The sequence below is a fragment of the Manihot esculenta genome, chromosome 8 (genome assembly GCF_001659605.2).
Source record: "Manihot esculenta cultivar AM560-2 chromosome 8, M.esculenta_v8, whole genome shotgun sequence".
Lineage (NCBI taxonomy): Eukaryota > Viridiplantae > Streptophyta > Magnoliopsida > Malpighiales > Euphorbiaceae > Manihot > Manihot esculenta.
The window spans coordinates 634,020-653,138 of NC_035168.2; the positions used below are offsets into that span (position 1 = coordinate 634,020).

General features: G+C 36.2%; 3 protein-coding genes across 3 annotated transcripts; 1 reads left to right on the forward strand and 2 right to left on the reverse strand.

Moving 5' to 3' along the window:
* Window positions 1-812: 812 nt before the first annotated feature.
* LOC110621228 (interactor of constitutive active ROPs 2, chloroplastic) lies at window positions 813-6,527 on the reverse strand. Its single transcript, XM_021765421.2, has 5 exons — window positions 6,191-6,527; window positions 4,731-4,834; window positions 3,088-3,265; window positions 1,154-2,844; window positions 813-1,066 (listed from the first exon to the last, which is right to left on the reverse strand). Exons 2-4 carry the CDS (start codon window positions 4,748-4,750, stop codon window positions 1,174-1,176), a joined length of 1,869 nt encoding a protein of 622 aa, XP_021621113.1. The 5' UTR covers window positions 4,751-4,834; window positions 6,191-6,527; the 3' UTR covers window positions 813-1,066; window positions 1,154-1,173.
* Window positions 6,528-9,343: 2,816 nt separating this feature from the next.
* LOC110620781 lies at window positions 9,344-13,337 on the forward strand. Its single transcript, XM_021764643.2, has 7 exons — window positions 9,344-9,681; window positions 9,809-10,265; window positions 10,897-11,088; window positions 11,196-11,435; window positions 11,696-11,913; window positions 12,223-12,477; window positions 12,893-13,337. The coding sequence occupies exons 2-7, from the start codon at window positions 9,836-9,838 to the stop codon at window positions 13,154-13,156; spliced, it is 1,599 nt and encodes a 532-aa protein (XP_021620335.1). The 5' UTR covers window positions 9,344-9,681; window positions 9,809-9,835; the 3' UTR covers window positions 13,157-13,337.
* Window positions 13,338-14,199: 862 nt separating this feature from the next.
* On the reverse strand, window positions 14,200-18,647 carry LOC110620782 (protein IQ-DOMAIN 2). Its single transcript, XM_021764644.2, has 6 exons — window positions 18,313-18,647; window positions 17,586-17,684; window positions 17,152-17,493; window positions 15,883-16,104; window positions 15,560-15,679; window positions 14,200-15,157 (listed from the first exon to the last, which is right to left on the reverse strand). Exons 2-6 carry the CDS (start codon window positions 17,658-17,660, stop codon window positions 14,465-14,467), a joined length of 1,452 nt encoding a protein of 483 aa, XP_021620336.1. The 5' UTR covers window positions 17,661-17,684; window positions 18,313-18,647; the 3' UTR covers window positions 14,200-14,464.
* Window positions 18,648-19,119: the final 472 nt, after the last annotated feature.

The window sequence follows — 19,119 nt, forward strand, 5'->3', positions numbered from 1 at the left end:
TGAATTATTTTCATTAAAATAATATTATAACAGAGATTAAATTGTAAATTTTGTTAAATATTAGTTACTATATTGTAAATTACTTTAAAAAAAAAAATTCAGTATCTTTTGGAATCCTAGAAACAAGTTCACTGAATTTTACAACTAGGAGCACCTATACTTGTAATGTCTACTTTGATTCTAGAATTGACTTATATTTAAATCTGATGCGTTGATATGTGCAGGGTTTTGCATTTGAACGTTGAATAGCTGTAGAACTTGCGACATGAATCAGGAAAAACATCTGATAAGCTCGTGAGGTTTTCGTCTTGAGAAAATCCTTTTACTCGGGGGAAAAAGGACGGACTGGTAATGAAACTCTGCAGTGATAGCATCGGAAGTAGCCTTATGGTAGACGACTGTTAACTCATCCACAAGACACAGAGTCTTGTCTCATGCCATGCACTTCTGGGTTGTTCCTGCAAATGCCATGGCTTCAAATTCTCACCTTCCAAGTTGCAACCACAGGGGGGCTAATGGGAAGAAGGAACTGAGAGGAGATGGAGATGATACAGAAACGTGAGCTGCAGAGGATTGCAGAGACCAGAAGCAGAAGCAGACTTGCATAATTGAAAGTCAGTGGCAGTTAGCAATCATGATGGGGAAGAGAAAAAAAGGAACATAAATGAGATCCTTGATTTTTCACTTTTACAATAATCCTTTAAAGGGCGAACCTTTAACAGAGTTAAAAAATTTAAAAGGCTGTATTAGCAGCAATAATGCATTAGCTCAGTAAAATATGAAAAAAGATATTTCAGAATCACACTGGACAATAGAATAAACTGTTCTTCCATTCTTCTTTTATCACTTGTCTCAAATTAATACATAATCCCATCCACTGTCTTAATAGCACAAAAACATCAACTACTTTGTACTGCAACCAATAACATCTCTAGGAGAAAGAATGCAATACAATGCATATTCCGAAGTTCACTGGCTTCCATATAACTATACAGTAGTTTCTGAAAGAGCTTAGTCCTTGAATTTTTATCCAATTGAAATTCAGGTTCCATAAAGGACCAACAACCTGCAAGGAATAAGAACAAGAACAGTAAAAATAACAGAAAATTAATGCTGAGACCGACGAAATTACAGATGTAAGATGGAAAGCAACCTGCCAGGTACTGATACTGTCTACTTTTGACCCTTCTTCCACAAAACCCCAATTTTCTTCAACATGTTCCCATTTTTCTTCTTTGGAGAGTCGTCATCCATGTCTTCCGAGTAAGGCGAATCCATAGTACCAGCGATAGTGTTGTAGTTGTTTTCAAGTGAGCCTGTTTCTACAATTTTTCCATTGTTGTTCCCTGCTGAAATCATAGCAGCAGCTACCTCAGCTGCCTTCCTCCACTGGTCTGACTGCACCTTTAATCTCCTCAACTCTGCTTCCATTTCTGCGTTTGCTGCCTGGGCTGCATCCAGCTGTTCAATCACTCTTGCAGCTCTTTTGCTACTCTTATCTGCTTCCTCTGTTAGATGACCGAGTTTCATCAAAGCCTCTTGCTCTGCAGCCTTTGCAGTTTCTGCTAAAGCAATGGCTTCATCGTGGACTTTACTCCTGTCCAATTCCCCCTTCTTGACTTCCATCTTGAGCATTTCATTTTGCTCGGTTACAATCTGCAATTGGGCCTCCTTATCCAACAAGCTAGCTTTCAATTCTGCCAAATCAAGCTGTAACTTTTTCATCTCCACTGCAAGTTCAGATTCTCTTTCATTTGGCTGATTCTTCTCGATCTTCACATGCAACCGTTCATTCTCCTCTGAAACACTCTGCAGTTCAGTTTCTTTGTCCATCAGGTTGGCCCTCAACTCTTCAATATTACTCTTAGCCTTCTCCAATCCAGCTTCCAATTCGGCCTCTCTTTTCCCTGATTCTAATTTCACTTTTTCAACTTGTTCATAAGCACTTCTAATCTGCAATGTGCTCTGAATATATTCTTCCTGGTACCTTCTCTCAGATGCCTCTAATGCAGATCTCAATTGACCCACTTCAAATTTCAACGAGTTCAGCTCTTCTTTGAGTTGGTTGCTTTCCTCATTTTCTCCACTTTCCCCTGCTTGCTCAACATCTCCTGTAGGATTCAACAAAATTTTGCCAACGCTATTAGCCAGATCTGACTGGAGTTTGCTAACATGTTCCTCCAATGACCTTACTTGAGCTTTTGATTGCTCAAGCTCTAAGGATAAGGAATTGTAGGCCTCCATGGCTTTGATGCCATCTGACCGCAGCATGGTTACAGTTGCCTTTGCTGTTTCCAATTGCTTTTGAGTTTTACTAACCAGTTCTAGGGCTTGAGCTTCTGACTCTCTGCAATCACTAAGATCTAGTTTCAGTTTTTCAACAAGGGAGAGAGTTTCAGTTAGTTCCATTCTCAAGCCCTGTAACTCGGCATGTGCCGACTCTGCATGTTTTGTTTTTGCAGCTTCAGACTCTGCTACCATTTCCAGCTGACATTTCAGTTTCTGGATTTCATTCATGGCAGAAGCCAATGCTGCTGAATCAATGGAGTGCTGCTTCTGGACAGCCTCAAGTTCAGACTCCCAAGCTTTATCCCGATCATGAGAGATTTTACGGAGCTCTTGAACCCGAACATCCTCAGAATTAGAAAGTTCCATAAGCTGCTGTTGGGATTCCTCAAGTTTAGCTGACATGGCTAAGAGCTGATTCTTGGTGTCTTCAGCATCCTGCTGTGCTCGCCTTTTCCATGTCTCAGACGTGTTGAGTTGATCCTTTGCCTTCTTCAGATCCTCTTGGAGTTGAACAAGCTGTGACTCTAATTCAGATACTCTGCTTGGGCGCTTTTTCTATAGCTCGCGAAACAAACAGGAGATAAAAACCAAGTGAACAAAAAAGTAAAACATCAATGATAAATTGTAATACATTTTAAAATAGTAAGCCACCATGAATTGTGAAGATATATGCATTCATCACAGTAACATATGACAATCATCTAGTCTATGAGGCTGCTGCTCACCGCACCAAATGCTATCCAGGGGCAACTTCTTTCAATATGAGCTACTCTTTGTTACAAGTAATAAAATGCCTACCTCAGTTGCTGGACTTCGAGGAGATCTCCGTTCAGGCACTTTAGGACTTTTTTCTTTTGGAGTCTTACTTGCTGGATTTGGGGAGAGAGAGTCAGAACCCGATCCTGGAATCTTCAGTTGGCGTGCAGTCCGTGGTGTTGAAGGAGATTTTCTTTGAGGCACTTCTGAGGAGCCAGCTCTGCTCTCAAAGCCAGTGGAATGACAATCAGAATCATGAGACATAGATTAAAATTTTAAAGAAAAAGAAAGTACCTCTTTCGAGCAATTGAAGCTAAATAAACATTGAGGCATACAAAGAAGCAACACCACTAGTTTTAGTTTAACATTTTGTTTCAGAATTACTAGTATTGCATGAAGCATTAATATATCAGGACATTCTAAGTAGTACAATTTCAATACCTGCCACCTCTTGTATATGGTTAAATATGTTCAGATTCAAGATTCACCCACCACACAGATATTGATGCATGACCAGCTTTGAAATACAAGTGATTTCTACTCTAAGTAACACTATCTTTTCTCTTTTTAGCAACTTTTCAGATACTAGCCAATACATTCCTAATTATTGCTGCAGAAGTTGAGTTTTAAAGACGGAACATTGGGAGGTGGGGGTTGGGGGAAGAATATCTATAAGTTGGGACAGATATATCAATTGATGTATTGATAAAAACAATTTTGATTTTATAATGGCACATTCACGTCCATTTCCAAAATGAAATATAACTCGGATGAGTTATTCTAAACATTAAGCAACACCTTAAAGTAGTGCTCCACAAAAGTTGTAGATATACGAACTGAGAAGTGTCTTACACAAGTACGCTCATTTTTAAAAGGAAAGTTACAAAAAAGTACCTTGTAATTTTATCTATTTTTCACTTTAAGGATCTGTGGTTTACTTTAGGATCAGGACCTATGATTCAATTTTGCGTCAAAGTAGTAACTCGTGAAATTAGCAAACAACGGCAATTTCTAAGCTCTGTGCTAATGTGAAACTCATATCATCAGGTACTAATTTGACACAAAATTGAACTATAAACCCCGAAGTAAAAAACCGTTAAAACCACAGTCTTTTTTTGTACTTTTTCCCTTTTTAAAACCTTTAACAAGAGTCCACCAACTGTAAACCACAACACTATTTGATTAATTGATTTACTTTCTATAACCATGGCAATGCTTCATATAAATAGATATTATGTTATAACTTGATCAATTCCCTATAGAAACTAGTTTGTCCATCAACTCCTATCAATCAAATTGGTTTCTGCAATCCGCCTTTGCTTGCCAAAATAATTATTCTTCAACCATTAATAAATACATTTAAGAAGGGAAGTGAATAAATAGAAGAAAAAAAAAAAGAAAAAAGCAAAAAAAAACTGCTGCAAAGAAGTAGGAACTTGATGGGCATAAATAATTTATTAGCACACATTGTTTGTAAATCCAAAGATTGAAAACTAAGTGGGCATGATTTTCTAGCACACATTATTTGTAAATAAAACAAAGTGCAAATGGGCAAGTGATCTATCATTGAATGGAAAATGGAAAGCTAAACTAACATTCAGTTAAGCAAACAGCAATAGGAGAAGTTATTATGAGGAAAAGAACATAAAAAGTTCTGTAAAGATGCTTAGCAATGAAAATCTTGCCTTGCTTTTGGAGTCTGCATTATATCTTCTCTCTTCCCGAGTAGATGGAGTTGAAAAGCAAATTACAAGTCTTCTTCTTGAAACTCCTACCTGACCCACAAAGCCTGCAATGGTTCAGAGAAGTATTTCAGTGAGAAAGAAAATAAAAAACAGAATATTATATATGAATGTAAAGGAGAAAAAATTCTCTAACTCCAAAGGGCAGCCACCTCTAATTGGTGTACAGACCCTAACAAACAAGCCAGCAAACAAACAAACAAACAATACAATCCCTTCAAAGAAACTCCTCAGAAACTAACACCACTACCACCAACCAGAACCACAAGACATATGAATTAAAGAGAGAAAAAAAAATTGCAATAAAAAAATTTAATTAAAAATCTTCACATAACTCATTTAAATAATTTCCCTTTTCTCCCTTTCTTCTTACTCCTATACTTGTGTTATGCTTTACTTCCATTTAAGATAAATGGTAATAACAACAAAAAACAAATTGCTTTGAATGTGTTCTTGATTTTTTTTTCCTTTTTTTTTTTTTTAAAAAAAGAGTTTCTGTGTCTTAATGTGTGCGCATGCCTACCCACCCAACTCACAAAATAAAATCTAGAGATATTACATAACAACAAAATAGCAAATAAAGAAAAACAAAATAGAGACTTTCTATCTCTATAAACTAAAGGCAATATTAGAAAGGCCTTCTTCAAATTTTGCAAGTCCACATTTTTATAAAAAGAATCTGACCCATAATCTAGCAACCCAAAGTAAAACTCATTAAAGAAGAAGAAGCATCCTTAAAGCACAGATTTTCTGCGCTTGAACTGAGTAGGCCTTCAGAAACTCAGAAGCATTAAGCCTTATTCAGCCACAAATATCAAGAATAGGCAACAAAATGAAGTTCTCCAGACCTTGACTTGACACCGCATGTTAATATATCTGCGTGGTTAACACTTAGATCTAAAGAAAAGTGATCTAAAAGAAGCCAACCTAAAAATGATCTAAAGCAGAGAGAGTAGAGACAGAGATCCAAGTTAAGCAAATAATTCGTTTTCAAAAGTGCTTTCCCACTTCTAAATCTAACACTTGACGGAGCAACCAAGAAAAGGAAAAAAAAAAAAAAAAAAAAGAGAAAGCTTTGGTCGTCTTCTAAGAAATTTTCAAAACCTAAAGAGTGTACATTTTCTTCTCTGCATACCAACCCAGATTCCACAGTCTCATGTAGAAACGAGAGTCCACCATGAAAAAGACATCTCTTTGGGAAAATGAACTCAAAAGAAGCAAGACAAAAAAAGCTCTAAAACCCATTAAAAATCTCAAGTTATTCCACCAAGCATCCAACATTGTAACATCAAAGAAGAAGAAGAAGAAGAAGAAGAAGAAAAGCCTAGAAGAGGAAACAAGTGGGGTAAGAAACTCCATTGTTAAACAGTAAGCAGCAGCAAAACAAAATCTGAGTTCCTTACCAGAATATGTCACTGCCTAGAAAAGGCGTTAGTTTTGGCAGAGCTGGTTATGGTAGCAAAAATTTTTTTATCTAAACATGTGAGAGAAAAGAGTTTCAAAGTCCTAGAAAACCCTAGTTTAGCTCATCCAAACAGGGTCTTATGGCTGGCACTGGTAGTGGTGGCAAGTGATAACAGCTGCTTTCTAGTTTCTTCAGCTTCTTCTTTGCTCACTTCCCGAGTCTCTTCCCTCTTAGTTTGTCTCTTGTCTCTGTTACTTGTCAGTGGGAAAAATTATAAAAGAAAAGCAATAGTAAGCAAAAAGCTACTGTTCATATATGGAGTCATGGAGATTGCAGAGATACTAATATATTGGGCCACCACCTTATTTATATTATATAATTTATATTTTCCATTTTCAAATGCATAGCCATCAGCATCAACGACAACGAAAATCCAATATATTAATGTCATCTCCAATGCAATTTTGCCCCTATTTTAGTACAAAATTTAAAAGAAAAATTCCCGGAGGAATAATATTTGAAATTTCAAGTAGAAGCTGCCAAGAACAGAAAAAAAAAATCTACCAAGAAACAAGAACGCTCCAACAATGTTTTTTTTTTAACAATTTGAAGAAGAAATGACAAAACGATTCTTCCCAAAGGATTTGATTATGGAAAGAGAAGTACCCTTGTAATCAAAGCCAAATGACAAGAATCATTAACTTTGTCCACCAACAGTCCCATTTATCAAAACAAATCACACTTTCTAGAGTTCAAATTCATCCAAAACAATGGGTTGTCATTTGCTTACAAGTTAAACACTACCACAGTTTGGTTTGGTTTCTTAGTTTCCTTCAGTTGTCTACTCATGCAACACTAACAAGTGGAGCCTAAACCTTATATTAGCATTATAATCAAATTTATATTAAAATATATAAAATTTACAAGAAAGGGAGAGAGTTACTGGCTTTTCTAATTGAAAATAGTAGAGACAATCCTCAAAATTTTCCCATACCAGACAATCAATCTTCAGAAAAATGTAATGGTAAATGAAATGACCATTTTGTGGGTAATAGCTAATTTATCAAGCGGTTAAAAATATTTTTAATATATTTTAATAAATTTTTAGTTTTCTTATAAAATAAAAATGAAATGATAAATGTCCAATTAATTAATTAGTGTGGGTCATATTTGTTCCATGTATACACATGTGCTCTGCCTTCCTGGTAAGGGCATGAAAAATCAACATCAGGGACCCCCAAAACTAGGCCAATTTGTATTGTCACCCACAAGAAAGTATTGCCTGTCACATGAAATGATACTTAGGCCATTTGTATCCCACCTATAATATTGTGCACTTCATCATTTTATAAATGCTCTTTGTGATGCTCTAAGAATGCTTAAATATGATCAAATGGAGATTGAAAAATATTCTTTTTTAGGGGCCCAATGATTCAAAGACTTGACATGTGTGTATCACAATCATAATTACCTTTTTGAGGATTAATCCAAAGATCATATATATCATCAAAATATAAAAGTAAAAAATATGTTCAAAGTTGGTTGCTTTGTTTAGAATGAAAGCAACATTCAATGATTTAGTGGCCTTGTGATGTTTATTATTTTCCTTCAACACCCATCAACCCACTAAAGCTATGTGATAACTCTACTTTTATCGTGGCTCATATTTACTCATTGGGGAAAAAAAACAAAAAAAGGAAAGAGTCCGAGTGGTTTGCATATTTGCCAAAGCCCTCTGCAAGACTTCTTTCCCTATAAAACAGAGTGACCTTAAAAGAAATTGATTTTTTTTTAAAAAAAATTATCTTTAGAATGAGTAGAACCTCAAATCATTTTCACTAGCCTACCAAAATGAGATGTTGGAGAAAGCATTAAATGATCAGAGTATTTCTTTTTATTACAGTGTAAGAGTGGAATAGTTACAACTCTTACCAGAAGAACCATAAATTTTAATTATTATTAAATTTTATTAATAATGATAGCAATCGATTTTTCTTTTAAAATGCACAATTACACTTCTAATAGACCAAATATTGGATTGCAAATTGCAAGTAATGAAATTGGATATTTTTTAAAAAATAAAAAATTAAATTATTATTAAGATTTAAATTAAAATCAAAACTAAAAACAATATGTTCATAAATCTTAAACGTAAACCATGGGTTGAGGCCCAAAATCGGCCCAAATCATCCTTAAGTGAAGTCTCCAACTAAGCTGCTACGCATCATTACACCAACAGAAAATGTTAGGACGTTACCTACGGTATAATGGACTGAGAGTACAACCCTCAGATCCGAATAAAAAGATATATTAATAACAACCAACGGACTAGATCTAAGGGACTCGTACTCTCCTGTAGAATGTCATCAAAACCCCATCAAAAAAAGTTGGGTGTAACGGACTGAGAGTACAACCCTCAGATCCGAATAAAAAGATAAATTAATAACAACCAACGGACTAGATCTAAGGGACTCGTACTCTCTTGTGGAATGTCATCAAAACCTCATTAAAAAACATTAGGGGTAAATAAATTAAATGGTTCAACAATTACTCAAAACTCAAATTTAATTTTTGAATTTGTTTGATAAATGTAGTTTAAATTTATAATATTTAACTCGATAAAACTATAAAATTAATTTATTATTGAATTTATGAATAAACTAGCAAATAAATTTATAAACATTTTATCAAATAAAATAAAATTATTATTATAAAAGTAATAAATTCAAAATTTTATAAGTTAAATTTAAATTTTTTAAAATTTAATTTTATATAATTTAATTATATTTTTAAATTTAAATATATTTAGACAGTTATTATAATTTAAAATTTTATTTTTATAAATTTATAAATTAATTTATAAATATATTTATTTAATTAAAATTATTTTAATTTTAAAATTTTAATTTTAAATAAAAATTTATTATATATATAAATAAATTAAACTATTTAACTGTTTGAGTTGGACTCTTTTAAACTCATTTATTAAATAAATAAATTTAAATTTATTAATCATCGTTGGAAGTTAAAGCGAGTAAACCTCAAATTCATATTAAAAAATTTTTTAAAATTTTAATAAACTAAATTTAAACTTTTAAAATTCAACTCAATTCTCTCGTTTACGCCTTAAAAAAATAATAGTGAGGAAAGAACATTCCCGTGCACATGCATCCACCGCACATTGCTCATTCACACTGCAACCGGTAGTAGCCGGTGGCAACCACCAGACACGCCACCGACCAAGCCGGTGAAGTAAACTGAGACCACCGTGAAGGCCACGGCGGTGTACAAAAGTTGACTTGCGTGGACAAATCTTTACCGTCGATCTTATGGAGCTAAAACCCGGAGGAGAGTGAGAAATGATTAGTTAAGCAGTCAATTCGGAGAAAAGATTATAAAAAAAATAAAGTAAAGGTATTGGATAGATCAGATTATCGTCATTCGTCAGAGCCAACGGTTTCTGTGTCAGCTGGTTGAAGCAGCAAAGGCGTATGCTTTTGGCTTTTCCGACTCTCTTTTTTCTTCATTTAAGAAGAATTTGATTCGTTTTAACAATAGTCTGGTAGCGTTTTCCCTTTTGGACTAATCAATCCTAACGTGAAATTCACGCTTCTAGGTGGACTGAACCTTGGTTTCAGCAAGAATGGAGGAGGTGAGAGGAGGAAACACGTGGACGGAGGAGCTCGCGAGTCTGGTGGAGGACACTGGAATAAGATACGCTGCTGCTTCTGCTGCCGCCGGGGAATCTCTTGGGTTGTCGGTGCCGGCATTGAAGAAATCGGGATTCATTGGGGACTACGGTGAGGAAGAAGGGAAAACGGAGAGTTTGAAGGAGCAGGTGACTGGGTTTTTGAAATCTTGGGGGGAAATGTTGCTGGATTTAGGGAAGGGGTGCAAAGACATTGTGCAACAGAGTTTGATCACTGAGGATTCCTTTATAGTGAGAAATGTTGGAAAGCCAATGGCTAAGGTCTCTGACCGATTCAAGATTTTGAACGAGTTCTTGCCTGAGGATCGCGACCCCGCCCACGCTTGGCCTGTGATATTCTTTGTTTTAACACTCGCGCTTGCTGGTATATAATCATTTCTCCATATCAAAACCGTTATTCCTTCAAGGCAGTTGATATTTTCAAATGGATTTCATAGTTTACTTTTATGAGTGTCTAAATTTATTTGTTTTTGGTTTAGACGTATCTGAATTTATTATTAGAATACCACTTTAGCTACTTATGCAGTTCATTAGTTTAATACTTCACAAGGATGGATTGCTATGATTGAAGAAATAGGAAAAAGCTGCTAAGTTTTGGCTATTAGTATCATAATATATCTGATAAAAAAGGTGAGTGACTTAGACCTTGTAATGGAGTTATCTATGCTTCAAGAGAGCTAAAAGGGAGTGATAGATGCATCTAAATCCCTGGCACTTCAGTTGAATTGGGCAATGACTTTAATGAATCCCTGCATATAAATCCCAAGTAAACTTACATTTCCATAAAGTATGCTTGAAGATTTAACTCAAATTTTAATAATGTCAATGTAACTATATCATTGGAGCTTGCCGGCTGTTAGTCTTCAGATTACCATTTTCAACAGAAATGGAGAGTGGTAACTTGCTTCTGCTGTTCACTGATATGATCGCTTATGTTTGTGCCAGAAACAAAAAGATATGACTGATGATGTAAATTGATGTTTGACAACATGCAGCTCTGAGTTTAAATACAATGGATGATGCCTCTGTTCCAGCAGTAAAGAAAGTACATGTACATCCTCCAAGTGCAAATCACATTCTGCTTCCAGATGGTAGACACATGGCTTATCATGAAAATGGTGTCCCTGCCAGCAGAGCAAGATTTTCCATGATTGTTCCTCATTCTTTTATCTCTTCTCGGCTTGCAGGTATAAAGCAATTACTGATATTTGTTTCTCTAAGGTAGTATTCATGGAGCTCCACTTTGGCCAAAATACATTTGCTAATAATTTCTTAAATAACTTTTTCTTCAAAGGTATACCTGGAGTTAGAGCATCACTACTTGAAGAATTTGGTGTTCGCTTGGTCACATATGACCTTCCTGGTTTTGGGGAGAGTGATCCTCATCCCAGCAGAAATCTAAACTCATCGGCCCTGGACATGCTCCACCTAGCAAATGCTATTGGTGTAAATGACAAATTTTGGGTGCTGGGTCACTCAAGTGGAAGCATACATGCATGGGCTGCTCTCAGATACATCCCTGATAGAATCGCTGGTACATTAACCACTTTTTTCTGTTTGAGCAAATTTTTATAAATTTGTTATTTTATAGATAATTTTTTACTGTTGGCATGGTGCTGATGTTATTCTCAGGCCCCACAAAATGTGGACTTCATTTTACATGTTTATTTTTTCTCATGATCCAAAGTTGATACATATTAATAAGTACATATAATTCTTTTCGTCATGATTTTTGGGGACTGGTAATCACTGAATTAGAAGGAGTTGCTGTGATCTTCTTAACTCAATTTGCAGGTGCTGCCATTATTGCCCCAGTGATTAATCCATATGAGCTGGGCATGACAAAAGAAGAGATGAGAAGAACATGGGAACTATGGTCATCGAAAAGGAAATTAATGTACTTCTTAGCTCGGAAATTTCCAAAATTTCTCGCTGCTTTTTATCGCCGAACCTTCCTATCCGGTTTTCATGGTCAAATTGATAAGTGGATGTATCAGTCACTTGGAAGGAAGGTTGGTCCTTCGCACTTTGAATAAAAGAAAAAGAAAAACTGTCCAAATTTCTTCATTTGCATCTTCAATTGTAAGTTTTTTCACTTTTAATGATGATCTCCCAATAAGACTTTCAATATTTCCAGAAAGAACTGATATTTTGCTTGCAAAAATATGATATCGTTATTTTGTTTATCCAAATCTCAGATTATTTCAAAGTTTATCTGTTTCATGTTTGGGTAGCCTTCCTTAATAACAACTGATTATGAGTGTGTATTTACTGTGAAAAACTTGTGTAATAAAAAACTGAAAAAATGGATACACATGCAGGACCAACTTCTGATTGAGGATCCAACATTTGAAGAATTTTGGCATAGGGATGTGGAGGAGTCAATCCGCCAAAGGACTACAAAACCATTCATTGAGGAAGCTGCACTACAGGTGTCGAACTGGGGTTTCAGCTTGGCAGATCTACATGTGCAGAAGAAGTGTCAGAGGAAAGGCATTCTCATTTGGCTTAGGTCCATGTACAGTCAGGCTGAATGTGAATTGGCTGGATTTCTTGGCCCAATTCACATATGGCAGGTTTGCACAGACATTCTTCCTTATTTAGCCAGCTTTGTGTTTCATTGCTGCATATCATTCTGAAGGATGCTATGATTTGGTTAATCAGTGTGAACTTCTATTAGAATCTGCTGTCTTAGGACTATGAGATTTTCCTCTCCTTTTAAACCATGTGAACTCCGCATATGCTCTCTGCCTTAACTGATGTGTGCTAATCGACCCTACAAGTGCTGAACATTTTAGTTCTAAACGTTTTCTACTGTGAAAATATTCAAATATTTGAACAAATTTGTTTAAACCCAATCCATCTCGGATTGTCATTTTGAAATAACTAATCAGGTTAAATATGCTCCTAAATTTGTAAGCATTATAATCTTACTACAGTTATTGTTATTCTGTTATTCAATTAATGGAGATTTCCTTTGATGCTGAGCAGGGTACAGATGACAAAGTAGCGCCACCATCAATGACCAACTACATAAGCCGGGTTCTACCTAGCGTCACCTTGCATAAGCTTCCAAATGAAGGCCACTTTTCCTTTTTCTATTTCTGTAATGAATGCCATAGGCAGATATTCTCCGCTCTTTTCGGAGATGCTCTAGGTCCTCTTGAGGAGATAGTGGACATGAATGCAACTCCATTTGAAGGAGAGATAGAAGAGGTATCATCGTCCACTGATTCTTCTCCAGGAGATATGTGACTACAGATATATACTACTGTCCCTTTTTTTGGCCATTTTCCCATGTAAATATCACAGCTACGGGTTGCTCCTGATCTCTGTGGAGCACTAGGTGAAATTCTGAGGTATAATTTTGTTTCAAAATTTTTGGACGATAGTCTCATTTTGAGAGAGTTAAAAGCAAAGAGGCAGCAATTCTCTACGAGGGTTTTCCATTTCTTTATTATCATTAGGCTGTTTGATTCAATCTCTATTAACCTTTTAGATACGACTGAATGGTTACATAGTTTCATGTAAATGCCATTTGATTCTTATTTTATGGAGATTTCACCTCCTTGAGGAGATCAATGGCCACTTTACTAATTTTTTAAAACATAGTGAAGGATGGAGTTTCGAAGCATGACTGTTCAGGATTGGATCTTGCAAAGGGTTTGTGAATGGCGTGCTTGGGCAAGGGGACTTGTCAGTTAATATTTTTTTCTGAAAATAGGCACATTCTTTGACTAATGCGTTTGACGGTGACAAAGGCTGCCTGTGGAAGAAAGAATCTCTCTCTCTCTCTCTCTCTCTCTCTCTCTCTCATTAAAAGAAAAAAAAAATGTCCTTGGGGAGGTGAAAGCAAATGGGTCTTCTTGACATAAACCATGGCATGTGCACGAAAGGTCAATCAGCTAGTATGGAAGTAGGATCTCACGGCTGGAGGAATTACAATTCACTCAATAATTTAAAATTTTAATATTGTTGCAGCAACTATTGGTGAATCGCCCTTGAGAATGGGGAAGGCATCTTGGCAATTACATACATTCATACAGCAAGATTGCTTCTACTGCCCAAGTAGAAATAGATGGAGACTTTCTGAGAACAAGTATTACAAGTCTCACGTCACTCGAGTCATGTACTTCGTGAACAATAAATGGAATTTGTTCATTTACTGCTCAGTTAGAAGTTACAATGTTACTGCCTATGGCCGCAAATAATACATGAAAATTATACCTTCTCCTCCTATATGTAACATAATATACTCAATCAATCAAGAAACTTGAGCAGGTGAGACAAATGCAAAATGCTCGGAATCAATATGGAGATTATTTTGTCATAAATTCACAATATAAGTATCAAGATCCAATTAGAGCAAGTATTAAGAAAAAAAAGAAAAAGAACAAATAGCAACTTGTAAAACAACCTAAGAGACTAATTTTTCCAAACAACACTTTCTCAGGAATGAATAAATACTATCAACAACAGGATAGGATTCAGAAATTGAATGACCCTCATTTTCCTCTCTTTCTTGCGTCTTTAAAGAATTGTAATTGTTTCACACTCGTCCTCTCAAGTGGCCACAACACTTTCTGAATTTGGGATGCCCTCTCCCTTTCTTGGACCTGACTGCCGCGCTGGTCTGGCCGGTGAAAGTGGGTAAGAAAGCCGTTTCTTCACTGCCACCAAAGTTCCTTTTTCTGTTGTACCATTCTTTTCTGCTCCCACCGGACTTTGCAGCCTGGACTTTGCTCTTGCAGATTCAGTAGGTACCATGTAGCTGGGGACTGTTGATGAGCTACCAAGGCTCTCATCGTCCCGCACAGATGATCCAGCAATGCTGTGCCTTCTATATCGATTTGACTGCATACTGACCATGCTTCTGGAGTCATCATCTGGAGCCCCAAAGCTGCTTCTTGGACTTGCTGACTTCAATTTTCTAGCTACTGTAGAAGAAGCTGGCTTGGAAGAAGTTGAAGGGGATCGTGGGCTCATGGTTTGTCTTGCCTTTTCACTTTCTATGGGTGAGAACTTATCAGAATTGAGCTGGTAGCGAGCATAAGACTTGCTGATTTCGCCTCCGCTCATGCTGCGGGTTGCATTTGTTACAGATGAGTGGCCATTATTGAGTTCTTTTTCAGTCATGCTATGGCTCTCCCATGGATGGGCTGCCATCCATCGTTCCAACCAGCTCCAGCCCCAAGTGGGATTGCCCGAGTTCATAAACATAGGATTTGCAGATCTTGAAGAGTTCTTCCAGGTTTGCTGCCAAGGGATTTCAAGCAATATTAGGCTTAGAATATGGTCTAAGTAAGTTCCAAGAAACTTGTAGACCAAATATCTGTCTGTCAAGCATACAGTGAGCACAGGCCATTTCCTTATTTCAATCATACCATATAATGCAAGTTCACGGTATCATGATATTAAGAAAGCAAACTTATATACTGCAATTATTTTACAGCCAACCATCTAGCTAACTTTGACCAAGCAGGTAATTGACCCGTGCATGAATTTATCAAGCTACTTGAATTGGCTGGCTTATCTAATTCTAGTTTTTCAGATCTTAAGGAGCCAAAGCAGAAACTATTGCAGACATTTCTAAGTTAACAATCATGTGATGCTATTGATCCTCTCAGGCAGATTAAAATAATTTGAGAAATTGATCACCTGATGAGTGTATGAATAAGCCATTGCTCTTTCCCTTCTCATAGCCGCCTCATACTTGTTTAACAGGTTAGCTTCAATCTGTTCCTTCGACTGCAGGCTGTCATCCCATTCCTCTCCCATCTGTTACAAATCCATTAACTATACTCAGCAGAATGGACGTGGCTTAAATACCAAACAGCAGTAGCGTTTTATTTCCAATTAGTCCTGCCTTTCTAATTTCGTTTGTACACAATATGGTTCAGCAAATTAATGAGAATAAGTCATATAATAATAAATGGTTCAATTGGGTAGGGAACTTCAAAATAGAAGGAAACAGAACAGACCCGCAACTTCTCAAGCTCTTGTGCATGTTTCTGTAGGAGTTGTCTCTGGAGAGCCTGGTTCTCTTCTGACATTCTGACCCTTCTAGCGTGAATTTGAGACTGCACTCTGGCTAGGGTCTGCATGCATCGAAGTGTATATGTGGCTTGCCGTTTTACAGTAGGCCCTTGCATCAATGATTTGAGCCTCATCAGTCCTCTTAAAGCTCGCAATGCCCTTCTTGCCTAAGAATTCAGAAATGCAGGATTTCACTTCATAAGTCCACTTTATCACCCAAAATAATATGACAATACATGTCCAAGTTCATACTTATATTCCCTCATACTCCTCTCTCTCCTCTGTCCTTCCACCCGCCCCACAAAGGCAAACAATCACAAATTGTTTAGAATGACAGTGCCCGAGATTACCAGCTCCCCACAAAGGCAAACAATGACAAATTGTTTAGAATGTCGGTGGCCGAGATTACCAGAGGACAAAAACAACACTCAAGTTGGAAGAATTGCTGTGTTTTCCTTTCTTCTGACCTTGGTAATTCAATAAGAAGTCAGGATATAATTGTCTTACACGAGGGAAAAGAGAACATAAAATTCATGCCAATATATCTTTATTCATTTTTCTTGTCTTTCTTCTCATTTTCTGCCCATTTACATATAACAGAACCAGAACAACATTAGTTCACATTAGGTTTTGAGAAGCAGACTTCACAGAAAAATTGGATTTCTCGTGTTTTTGCAAGTTAGATTTGTTCTGTGACTTGTTCACTGGAACAAATGAAGTCATAATTTATGATACTATCAGATAAAAAATGCTATACAAGAAGCCAGCTGCATTCACAAGCAACTATAGGTATCAGATTTTAGTCATAAAGGGAAGATGTTAACACTTAAAACTTCTGAAAGACAAAAGGAACTGTCAACTTTTTCATGTGAACTATGTGGCAATTGCAGTCTTAATTTTTCAGTGACAACAAAAGAGGGGCAGTGTCTAAAAAAGAATTGCTTCAATAGTAGAATTTAACATGGCATATTTCTAGAAAGATTTTCTATAGAAGAGGGGGAAAACAATCATCACGACTTAGAACCTGCTTGATCATAAAGCTGATCAAGACATCTTTCAGTCGTAGAAATTCTTTGACATAGCCAGCAATAGTTTTGGTTGCTTTCTGTCAAGAATTATGGCAATTCTATATGAGTGAAATGTGCATGTGCCCACACAACATATCATGATACATAATAAATAGATATTAAATGATACTACAATGTAATACAAACCATGTATCCTTTGAATGCTGTTTGAATTTTAATTGCAGCCACTTCTTCATTTAATTTTCCAGCAAACTTATTAACCTTTACAGGTTGAACTTCCATTGTGGCCTCAACGGGAAGATGAGCAGGTTCAGCTGCAGCCTCAACAGCAGTGGCAACTGGAACAGAATAGGCATGATTGTTCTGATCATTTGTTGCTTCAATTATTTTCAGCTCTTCTGGCTGAGGAGGAATAATAGGAGACGCAGGAGGAGGAGGTGAAAGTGCTCTGACGTTTTCTAAAGGGGTGGAAGTAGAATCCACTTCTTGTTCCTTGCCAAACCATTTCTTCTTTGATCCATTTGATTTCTAGATAAACAACACTAGAATATATTAAAAAAAATAAATTACATCCAACATTCTAAAAACTCCTGAAAATTTGGAAAAATAAAATTAAGTACCTTGTCTTTCTTCTCCTTTGATTCAGGAGTAAGAGCTTTCCTTACACTTGAAAACCATTTTCCTTTCCTCCCCATCTTCTTATCATTTGCTAGTTCAATCTTTTCAAGCAATAAACCAATACATCAAATTTGGAACTTGGGCTTCAATTTATAGATCAAGTAAGTTTCAAAGATAAGCTAAATGAAATAAGCATCATTCTTAATAAGCATGAACAGTGATACAAACTATGCTACAAGCAACACTAGGATGAGGGAAGTAAATGGGCAATGCTCAATTTCCTGGAAATCTAAGAAAAATATAGAGAATTTAACCGGCATAAGGACCTAAAGGAAAGGTAAGGAACTGAATTTAAGAAGTAAACCAAATGGTTGAATTGGTGCAGTTTCGATTTTCCAATCTTAGGCAAGTCATCGCTTACAAATGATTTTGCCATTCTCAGGTCACATATAAATGAAATTTTTTAAGTGAAAATTCTCCAGAAAATTCCATTTATATTAATTCCTACATTTTCTGAGCAAGCAAACAAATAAACACAAACACAAAAGCCACGGGCAAACAAACTATTCCAAGCAATGCTGTATTCACACATCTTGAACAAAGACATTAATTCCCAAAAGAAAAAAGAAACAGAGAAAGAAACTACATATAAAAACATAAAACAAAGTAGAAGAAAAAGCAAATCTTGTAGTTGGGGTCCATAAATTCGAGGAAAATGAAGGAAAATACCAGCCAGATCTCAACGAGCTTTCTTTATTCGATGAACTCAGGGACGGGTCTCTATCTATGTTTCTTTCTCTTTTCTGCTACTGAGAGAAGAAAAAGAACAAAAAGAAGATAAAAGAGAAGCACAAGAGTAGTATGCAGTATATAGATCTTGGGCAAAGAATAATGATTATGGAATATGAAGAAGACCAGGCTGCAGCTGGTTTTAGCTATGTGAGACCCCACTATCTCTCTCTCCTTCAATAGTGAAATGGGACCCACTACTCCATTATCTGTGATCAGTTAAAATCAGGTCACCGCCCATTCTTTGGGTGAAGGGAAGGGATCTTATGCCCTGTCTTCTGTGGTTACTTTCCTGTTCACAGGCCAATCAAAGAAGTCACAGTTTAACTCTTTCTTCCGTTGTTGTTTTTTAACTGAAACAGTTGAAATCTAATAATGATTGCGATACAAGGTTGACATGGAATTAGTGTATATAAACAAATTCCAAAAGCATAATGAAATTGTAATGAGTGGATTTGATGTTCATAATTGAACAACTCATACAATTATTGGAGTAGGTTCGGCCAGCATTTGATGCTCTTTTAGTAGGGCCAACTTCTTTGTTAATCCAATGCAATATGATATTAATTAAAGATTTTAAGTTTGATGTGAATCCTGAATACAGAATATTTTTAAAAATTATATTTCTATGACTTTTTTTAAAATGTTGTTATGGTAACCTTTTCAATGGCTTTTTCAGTAGCCAACGGTTTCTCAGCGCTATGAAGAGATGAAATTGGGTTGGGTTTTATTAGATGAAGATCTATC